The sequence below is a fragment of the Oreochromis aureus genome, linkage group 19 (assembly GCF_013358895.1).
Source record: "Oreochromis aureus strain Israel breed Guangdong linkage group 19, ZZ_aureus, whole genome shotgun sequence".
Lineage (NCBI taxonomy): Eukaryota > Metazoa > Chordata > Actinopteri > Cichliformes > Cichlidae > Oreochromis > Oreochromis aureus.
Window position 1 is genome coordinate 21,142,590 of NC_052960.1, and position 9,963 is coordinate 21,152,552.

At 40.2% G+C, this 9,963-nt stretch overlaps 1 protein-coding gene across 4 annotated transcripts; it reads left to right on the forward strand.

The window, feature by feature from the left end:
• The first annotated feature begins 244 nt into the window (after nucleotides 1-244).
• On the forward strand, nucleotides 245-7,740 carry angel1 (angel homolog 1 (Drosophila)). 4 transcript variants are annotated; one of them, XR_005609360.1, is made up of 11 exons: nucleotides 245-351; nucleotides 859-1,734; nucleotides 1,844-2,073; nucleotides 2,152-2,221; nucleotides 2,314-2,753; nucleotides 2,847-2,982; nucleotides 3,107-3,217; nucleotides 3,329-3,362; nucleotides 3,885-3,932; nucleotides 4,034-4,139; nucleotides 6,871-7,005. XR_005609360.1 is itself a non-coding variant. In XM_031742363.2 (10 exons), exons 1-10 carry the CDS (start codon nucleotides 285-287, stop codon nucleotides 7,293-7,295), a joined length of 2,286 nt encoding a protein of 761 aa, XP_031598223.2. In that variant the 5' UTR covers nucleotides 245-284; the 3' UTR covers nucleotides 7,296-7,740. The 4 variants fall into 4 exon arrangements, 3 of the variants coding, with proteins under 3 accessions (XP_031598223.2, XP_031598224.1, XP_039459116.1); XM_031742363.2 differs by lacking the exons at nucleotides 3,885-3,932; nucleotides 4,034-4,139 and adding an exon at nucleotides 7,135-7,740 and having other exon boundaries at nucleotides 6,871-7,031; XM_031742364.2 differs by lacking the exon at nucleotides 4,034-4,139.
• Nucleotides 7,741-9,963: the final 2,223 nt, after the last annotated feature.

The window sequence follows — 9,963 nt, forward strand, 5'->3', positions numbered from 1 at the left end:
ATAAAGGCAGGTTTCAGATCAAGTAGACATGTCAGGTGTGTGTTTGAATCAATGCCTTTAGAAAATGTCTGTTTGCCCCACTCATTGCAATGAGTGGAGCATTTTAAAAATATACATATATATTTTCCCGTTTTTTTCCATACCAGATTATCGCAAAGTAACAACTGAAAGTAACACACTGGAAAAGCAAAACACAAAAAACGTGACTTTTGCCTTCAGGCCCCTACCCTCCCACAGCTATCACCAAATTCGGAGTGCGCATGCGTTGATTTTTGTACCGCAACATGATTGGCAGTCTGATGTTTTATGTGCTCTACTATTTATCACGGTACCTCACCGTTCGACCCTCAGGTAAATCTAAAAGTGGATTTGCAAACGTGTCTGAACTTATGATTGTCGGCTGAGCAAATACGGACTGAAAAAAAAAAAACTACGTATGTATTTCCCCAGACACGCTGCCTGGAGCTAATAGTGCTAAAGTTTAGTTAGCACTTTTCTTGCTGTCTGCTTCACCGGCACGAGGCTTTTGGTAATGTTTCCCGTTATAAGCTCAGTGTGACACACGTTGTGGTGTCCCCAATTTGCCAAAAGTTTCCTCTTTGTGAAAACGGTAACGGAGAACATATTTAGCTGTTGCAGTGTAGCTAACTTTATGAAGTGCTACATGAGTTAGCTTGCACCTGTTCTTGAGGTCTTGACGCCCCCTTGTGACGCAAAGACGCTATCACATGACTTTTATGGTGTTGTTTATGTTCCGTAATCACGTCTGTGTTTTCATGGGTTGTCGTTGACCTGTTAAAGTAAAAGGTTTAGTACCTTTTAGCATACCTGCTTTCTTACTGTATTCTTGGCTTACAGAGGCCTCAGAAAAGGGCCTCCCTCCTGCCGTGGTTAATGACAAAGCTGCGTGGGATGCCAAAAACCGGAGGTTCACCGATTTGCAGACAGAGCAGCTGGAGCAGCGGCTCCACCCAACCGGTGGTTCGAAGGGAGAAACGAAAGAAAGGGTAAAAGATCCAAGCCCGGAAGAGGAAAAAACTACAAGGAGCAACATGGACAAAGAACCTCTGACGGCTGTCCCGGATAAAGATACAATGAGTGACGGAAACTCAAACATTACTTCAGAAGTACCATCTGAAGTAAACGAGAGAGAAACTGGAAAGAGACATGGAGCAAGTCATGAGAACCTTCAAGATTCAAAACAGGAGGATGGAGAAATAATTACCCCCCATAAGGTGCTGCATATGGATGCAGAGAATGGGGGAATCTCACCAGCAGAGGAGATGATGCCAGACCAAGCACTCGAGGAACAGTTACAGTGTCTGCAGACAGAGGACACCATAAAAGATACTACATCTCAAGTACAGAAACAAGCCATTGGAGAGTCTGGATCTCCAGCTAAGAAGAGCACACCGGAAATGACCAGCTCAGCAGAAGACCAAATCCAAATACCATACATGGAAAAGTTAGAGACTACTTTTGAAGAGTGCTGGGATGAATACATAGTCCCAGCTGCAGATGAGCCACATGATGGAGTCAGTGTTTCCGAGACGGTGTTTCCTTCCCTTCTCTCTCATCCTCAGGCCCACTTTAAGCTCAGCGAGCAGCACCATGCACAAACCAGCTGGCACTTCCCTGCAGGACCTGGTCTCACAGAAGAGGTGCAGTGCCCACTTATAACTTTTCCTTCTATGAGCTATTACCCTCCTGTAGAGCCAGCACTTCCCTTGGAAGGTGAGGATGAAGGCTATATTTTGTTTTTAATTTAATATTTTTACTTTTTTTAAAAAAAACTCATTTACAGTTCAGTAACCCGCTCCATGTATATCTGTCCTTCTTCCAGTGATGTGGAGAGTCTGGGTAGAGATGGATGAGAGTGCTGCTTCAGCAGAGCCTGCACTCATACCCTTCACAAATGCAACTATGGACTTCACTGTAATGTCCTACAACATTCTTGCTCAGGACTTACTAGAAGCCAACCAACAACTGTACACACACTGCCCCCTGGAGGTGCTGGATTGGCATTACCGATGTAACCTGCTTTTAAAGGAAATAGAACAATGGCTACCAGATGTGAGTCATGTCAAATTCATGTTTCTGAAATTTAACCTTATATCTAATGTTAGGTGTCCGCTAATACTCTGTGTGTAGATTTTGTGTCTTCAAGAGGTTCAGGAGAACCACTACCATGAACAGCTGCATCCTGCCCTGTCTCAGATGGGTAGGTCAGCTGAGACAAAACAGTGGAAGAGTCATGTTGGGGGATGTTTTGACAAAGACGTTACACATATTCTGTTCATGTTGTTGATCCAGGCTACACTTGTGTGTACAAGAGGCGTACAGGAACAAAGACAGATGGATGTGCTACTTGCTTTCGTAGCAGCTTCTCTCAAGTGGCTGCCACTCACCTGGAGTTCTTCAAGCCTGAGACGGAGCTGTTAGACCGGCACAATGTGGGCATTGTTTTGCTTCTTCGGCCACTGGTCACCTGGGGTTCACAAGTGAAGGTGGTGGGCCCGCCGCTCTGTGTAGCCAACACCCACCTGCTTTTCAACCCCAGGAGGGGGGACGTGAAGTTGGCTCAGTTAGCAATATTGCTGGCTGAAATTGACAGCATGATCAAGTCCTGTAAGGCTAAAGGTGAACACTGTAACGTAATAATGTGTGGAGACTTTAACTCTGTCCCACACATGCCTCTGTACCAGCTGATCACTACCAGCCAACTCCACTACCAAAACCTGCCAGCATGGATGGTAAGAAAATATAAACTAATTAAGTAACACCCTGTCTCGATTTTTATTTATTCATGCCTCAGTAAGAGTCTCTGTATTTACTGTGTCTGACAGGTATCAGGTCAAGAAGATCTGTCATATAAGGCCAATTGCCACAGACTGTTGGCTCCACTTTGGCCCAGCTCTCTGGGAATCACTGGCAGCTGCCAGTACACTACTGCCAATGAGATATTTGAGAGACAGAAATCAGGTCAGGTGAAGTCAGGTGCACTGTTACTATAGTAATATTGATCCATAGCGCATGTCTCATTCTTCAGTGGTATCTTTTCTCCATAATTTCTATTGATGCTTGATGATTTCTTCTTCTTGCGTAGGGAAATGTCAGTACAGCCACGACTTCATGCTGCAGCTGCGCTACTGTCCAGCTGCTTGTGTCCGTCCTCAGGGCCTGGAAGAGATTCCAGGGGTGACTGACATCACACCAGGTAGTACAAAAATACAATACAGAAACTGCACTCGCATTTTGATTTAAAGCTCCTGATTTCCTTACATGATATGTCGATTCTCTGTTCATGTTTTTTTCTTATTGTGCACAGATGCTTCAAGGGCAAATCATCTTGATGATAAAAGGTCAGTTTACCACAGAAGCAACAGACAATAAACAACATAATATTAAAGTTACTGTAACTGAATTCTTTCTACCATTTAGAAAGTTACATATCACACATGGAGCTAATGTGTGATGTACAATATTATCAAGCTTACGCTGATTTTTAGCTCCATGTTTTTAGTTTTACACTCTCCTATGGTAGCTTTACATGATTTAAAAAGCCCTTATTTATGTTGAAGTGAACCTCAGTGGAGAGCTCTGCATCATCCGCTGTCTGAAAAAAGTAGTTTTAGCTCCTGTCACTTTAAGACCACCTTACCTTTAAGCCATTTGTTCTGTTTGCTGCCATTTGTTCTGTTTGCTGCCATTTGTTCTGTTTGCTGCCCTTTGTAAACAAAACATTATGTAGCAGATGTATGGTGCTGCTGTTTACCTGGTATGACAATATTAAGGATGCCCACACTGAGCCTAAGCTTTTGGGTCACACGGATCACATATTCAGTACTGTGTAAGCCTCTTTACATTTCTTTATATTTCACCAGGAACTTGGGAAATGCAGAGATTTATTGAAATGCATACAAAGATACAAGGTTTGTTCAATTCTAATGAGCTTTTAAAGTGAATAGTTGGTATTCTTCAGCACTCTATTAGGCAACTTTATTGTAACTGGTCTTTATAAATGGATCTTCAGGTGTTTTGAAGGACATTGAAAGCTCTTCTTTGGATGTTGGCTGCCTTTTATCTCATTCTCTGTCAAGATGATCCCACAGTGCTTCAGTGTTTTTCTCCATATCCAGGTATGCTTATTGGTACTGGTTAGATACCATAGATACCATTGGTACTAGGTTTGGCATTGCTGTCTTGCAGAAAATTCTAGCTTTTGCCAATCAGTTGCCTTCAGATAAGTGAGGCATGGTGGATGAAAACTTCACAGTATTTTTATACATGCATAATTCCATTGTTTTGACAAGATCCCCCAACACCACTGGCTGAAATACCACGACAGAGCCTTCCTGTATTTTACAGACTGCTTTAGAGGCCGTTTGTACCTCTCCCCTCCTCATATTAATATGCATATTAATAATGGTTGGGATGAGAAATTTCAAATTTGGATTCTCATCCCACAGCGGCATGGTGGCTAGCACTGTTGCCTCACAGCAAGAAGGTCCTGAGTTCAATTTCACCATCAGGCCGGGGTCTTTCTGTGTGTACTCCAGCTTCCTCCCACAGTTCAAAGACAATGTAGTTAGTTAGGTTAGGTTAATTGGGCAATTAACTATAGAGTTACCATAGTGAGTGCGAATGGTTGTCTGTCTCTATCTGTTAGCCCTGTGACACACTGGGTATACCCTAAGACAGCTGGGATAGACAAAGATAAGCGGAAGAGAATGGATGGATGGATTCCCATCCCACAAGACTTGCTACCACTGACTTTCAGTCCAGTTCTTGTGTAATTTGTCATTCTGCATCCTTTTGGTATGGTAGCTACCCTTCCACTAATTGTTTCTGATGAGGCTTTAGCAATAAGGATCAACTGAAGGGCCATCTAGAATTTTTTTTTTTTTCCTATTTCTTACCGAAATAATTTTCAGATACTGTCCATTTTCTGTTGATAGTTTCTTTTTGACTTGTTATTGCATCTTTTTTTCTGCACTTGTGCCGTTATCCTATTTTCTTTTTAACGACACACTGCACACTCTGCCAAGTTTTAGGCTAATAGCTTTTTGAAATTTTGCAAAAATACAGTACTATGCCTGTCAGACTTGTTATCACTGGCACTTTTTGTAGATTCAGCTAAAGAAAATACACCTAATTATGTTTTTTGTGACAGACTGCAAGCAACAAGGTGCCTAAAGAAACATCCCTTGAGTTTTTATGCTTCAGTGATCCATGGGTCAGTGTGAAGTGGCTTAATAAAGACAAAAAAATATTCTTCTGAAAATGATCTGTTTCAAGGACTGGACTAAAATGAGTAAAAAGCAGCCAATATCCAACTAAGAACTTTTTTGTTTTTGTTTTTTGTTATTACTTTATTCTGAACAAAACGAGACAGCAACTTAGAAGAGAGTGATCCAGGACAAGGACATAGATGGCTTAAAAACACGGATGATACAATAATTGAAACACGGGGGATATAGGAGCGAGTGTAGAATGTATAATGTGCAAGGAACCTCAATGTGAGAAGTGTCTTTAACCAGAATCTGTCAGTGATCAGGTGAAAGATGGTGGGATGTGGCAGCCCAGCAAGTAAGACAGATGTGCAGTGATCTGGGTCCAAAAGGGCTTCATTTAGGTGCAGAGCCTGATTGCATCTCGGCGTGTTCTGAGAGCATTGTATGCAAGTACCGGTGTCGCTAAATCCAATTTTATATCATTTTTGCTGAATTTTGTATTCTACAAGTTTCAAATTGGTATTTTTTTTTAATGCTGAATGCTGAAAATATTATTACAGATTTGAATCCGGATTTGAATCCAGAAGCAAGTATCAGTACTAAGTGAGAGATCTTGTTCCCATTTTAATATAGGGAGTGATATTGTCGTTTCATTCAAGATTCTTTATATATTGGAGATGAGTTTTAAGAGATGTTTTTTTCGGAATCGAACAATTACATTTAATAGGAGTCATTTTAAGTTTAGAACGTAAAATTGATTTTATTTGTAAGTACTCCAAAAATTGTGAATTTCTGATACTGAACTTCTGGGTTAAATAATGGCAAAGATGTTGCCATGAGTGAGATGAGTAATTCTTTTTTTTCTTTCCAAATAGTTGAATTGAACAAGCTATAATTGAATACAAAGTCTGGGTTATTGAAGATTAGTGACTGAATGGATGGTCTAACTCCAGAGTGTGTGATATGATATGCATCCCACCAGGCTGTCAGAGTTGACGCTATTATTATACTTTGGAAGCATTTATGTTTTTTAAGAGGCTGGGTGATAAGCGGTAGGTCTGACAAATGTATACCTTTACCAAGTACTTGTTTGGTATCTAACCAGGTGGTTTCATGTTGGGAGTGCAAGTATAACTTTGAAAGACCTTCAGAAAGCTTGGAGAACTATTGCTCAAGAACACTTTAAAAACACGAAAGTGTCATTTGAAGCAAAATATCCAGAAAGGAGGGGGTGGTTCAAGACTTTTGCACAGAACAGTACATATGTTGACCTAATTGCATCTTTGGCCAAAACTAATGAGCATCCACCACTGTAACAGGATAGACACATGAAAGATGATAAGTAAAAGGGATAGCTCAGTAGGTAGAGTGGTGGCCCCATGATCGGAAGGTCGGGGGTTCGATTCCCCTGAACAGCTACCCTGAGGTACCCCTGAGCAAGGTACCGTCCCTACTGCTCCCCGGGCGCCCAAAGGCTGACCACTGCTTCACTGAGTGAATGGGTTAAATGCAGAGAGGAATTTCCCCACGGGGATCAATAAAGTACACTTTCTTTCTTTCTTCTTTCTTAAAAGCAAAATATGTCCACTGGAACTATAAATAAGATCTATTAATCATTAATTCTATGGTTTCGCAGGTTCAGACACACAGTCTGCCATCGGTTAAACCTAGAGTCTGTTTATAAGCACATTCTCCCAGGTTCTGGAAATCCAGAAGTGACAACCCTGCATTCGGAGGTCGGACATACAGTCGACTACATCTTCTATTCTCCAAAACGTGTTCTTACTGGTCGACAAGGTATGAGGATGTCTGACACAAAGAATATTTGAGATGTTCAAGCTCTAAATGAATTATTTGTGACATTAAATATATTGTGTTGTTTATTGTTTCTTTTCCCTAGCTTGTGCTAGCTTTCTGAACGATGGCCTGAAACTCATCGGGTCTCTTTCTCTTCTGTCTGAGGATGTCTTGTGGTCAATGAATGGCCTTCCCAATCACATATTCCCCTCGGACCATCTCAGTCTTCTTGCCAAATTTCAGCTGGATCTCAGTAGTGCTTGACAGAGAGAACTGTGATTGAGTGTTGAAACATATTTTCTTTCCAACTGTTCATTTATACATGTTTTTGTTATAAATACATTTTTTCTGCTTCACTTCTGGCAACAAAAGCATAGTTTTGCAACTGAATAGACCTTAATTTTTTTTTTTTTTCCCAAATAGCAACGTAAATAATGGACACCATTATTCAGTCTACTTTTTTGTGCTTTTCAGTAGATAAATACTGAAATGTGACAATTCTTTAATGATGCTTTAACAGTTTCTTTTAAAAATGCCGCCATTGATTGCTTTGTTACTGGTGTGGAAACTACATGGACCTGTTCATGTTGCTGTTGGTGAATGTTGTTTTGTTTGTTTGTTTGTTTTTTCTTTTAAAAGTAATTTTGAAACTATGGATATTTTTTCAGATTGTTAATAATGCTGAATAAATATATTCCTTAAATGTGTGCATCTCCCTGTGTTTACTGTCTGGTGATGTCTGGATGACATGAATTAATATTTGTGTGGTGTTGAGTGTTAATGCATGATGAATCTTAGTGTGAAAGGGTTAAATGTAGGCTGTAGAGTGTGTCATCATCCCTGTCAGTATGCTGTTTCGATATATAGGTTTGTGATGAAGGAAAACCATGAACCCCTTACCTCCTCACTAAGGAATCTGGTGGCTCTGATGTTCTATGGGATATTTTGCTGGTATGATTTTGTTTACTTTGTGTGAATTGCAGTTAAAGTTCAGTTCATCATATACTAGTGCAGCCCCCTCGATTAACCCAGTTTGAGACGAGCCATTTTAAGATAACATACTTTGTTTCTCCCTAAGTTAGGACATTCCCTTGCCCTGCTAGCTGCTTGTCCTGTGTGAGCACACCATGACTATTATTTCTACTTGGAGTAAAACTATAAATAGATTATTCAGTTTGGGCATGGTCTTACTTTTTCAGCATTTTTTCCAATTTGAAGGTATTCTGAAATCTAAAAGTCCAGTATGTTGAACTCTGCCATCGCAGTATAGAACTGTTTGCTTTGTATAGTAGTCCTGACAGTGATAGTGTTTAGAGAGCTCAGTGTGCTCTTGTTGTGTGGATGCCCTAAAGGGCTTCCACACTATTGAGTTCCTGTTTCTCTTTATTCTTTATCTTTATTCTTCTAGTTGCTCCGTTTTTTGGCACTTAACTACTCCCTCAGTTTTCAGCCGATTTTCTCCGTTCAAACTCTAGAAAATTCTGCTCTTTCTGCTAACGACTGCTATGACTTTTGGTGCTCATAACTTCTATACTTTTTTGAGATATTGAATATTTTTTGCAATATTTTTGCCCATTGAAATGACTGGAACACATTATCAATGTGGTCACTTATTTCTGCTCGCTGGGCTGAGCTGTGTTTTAGTTCGGTGAGATGAGCAGCCGTTCTAAGACTGGGAGGCCCGGGTTCAAATCCCACTTATGGCAACAATTTTTTCAGTTCAGTTACACTTTTTTTTAACTGTTTTCAACACAAATTTGAGCATCTTCACCCCCTTTCAGCAAAATTTTCAGTTTTTTCTGCTGTTTTCAGAAAAAAAACCCCTCCTTTCTCACGGCAACATTTTTTTTTCACCATTTTTCAGCACAAATCCCAGCTTTTTCAGCTATTTTCAGCAAAAACATCTTTTCAGCAGAATTCTGAAAAGAGTTCTGCAAAACTCTTTTCAGCAGAATTTCTGCTGAATGAACTCTTTTCAGCAGAATTTTCACCTCTTATTAGCACAAATCTCAGCTGTTTTCAGGAAAAACTCTTTTGAGCAGAAATTCTGCTGATTCATCTCTTTTCAGCGCAACTTTCTGCTTCTTTACCTCTTTTCAGCAGAAATTCTGCTGATTCACCTCTTTTCTGCAAAATTTTCAGCCTTTTCTCCTCTTACCAGCACAATTCTCAGCAGCTTCTGCTCATTTCAGCAGAATTGTCCGTCTCTCCATCTTTTTTGTGAGAATGAGTTTGACTCATTGAGAGTGACTTTGGCTTAGTAAGATGAGTAGCTGCCTTGAGACTAAAAGGGCCAGGTTCGAATCCTGCTCAGGGAGACATTTTTTTTTTTCACCACCATACAACTTTTTGCAACTTTTCATTTTTTTCAGCTTTTCAGCAGACAGCTTCAGCATTAAGGCATCCACACAGCATTTTCGCAGGAAATGCAAATTTTTTCTAGTTATCATGTGCCTTTGTTCTGGAAGGATCTGCAGTGCTCATTATGAACTGCTGATAGATAGAAAACCAAAAAATTCCCTGCCTGGCACAAAGACGCCAAATTACAGTGTGGCTCCTTGTTGTGTGGATGCCCTCAAAGGGCTTCCACACTATTGAGTTCCTGTTTCTCTTTATTCTTTATCTTTATTCTTCTAGTTGCTCCGTATTTCGCCGTTTAACTACTGCTTCAGTTTTCAGCCGATTTTCACCGTTCAAACTCTAAACTGTTCGGCTCTTTCTGCTAATGACTGCTATGACTTTTGGTGTTTATTACTATTATACTTTTTAAAATATTACACTTTTTTCCTTTAATTTGTCCCATTGAAATTAATGGAAAACTTCCACAATTCTGCTAAAACTTGCTTGTTTTTGAAACTTGACTACTTCCTCATACTTTCACCTAGAAACTCCATTCAAACTTTAAAATGTTCTCAAATTATTGGGCTATTCC

Excerpts from the sequence above, each read along its gene's own strand:
- angel1 (XM_031742363.2), top strand. The coding sequence starts at position 285 with ATGATTGGCAGTCTGATGTTTTATGTGCTCTACTATTTATCACGGTAC. Across the intron at positions 2,222-2,313 it reads TCCTGCCCTGTCTCAGATGG|GCTACACTTGTGTGTACAAG; the intron begins GTAGGTCAGCTG and ends TTGTTGATCCAG. Across the intron at positions 7,032-7,134 it reads TGTTCTTACTGGTCGACAAG|CTTGTGCTAGCTTTCTGAAC; the intron begins GTATGAGGATGT and ends TCTTTTCCCTAG.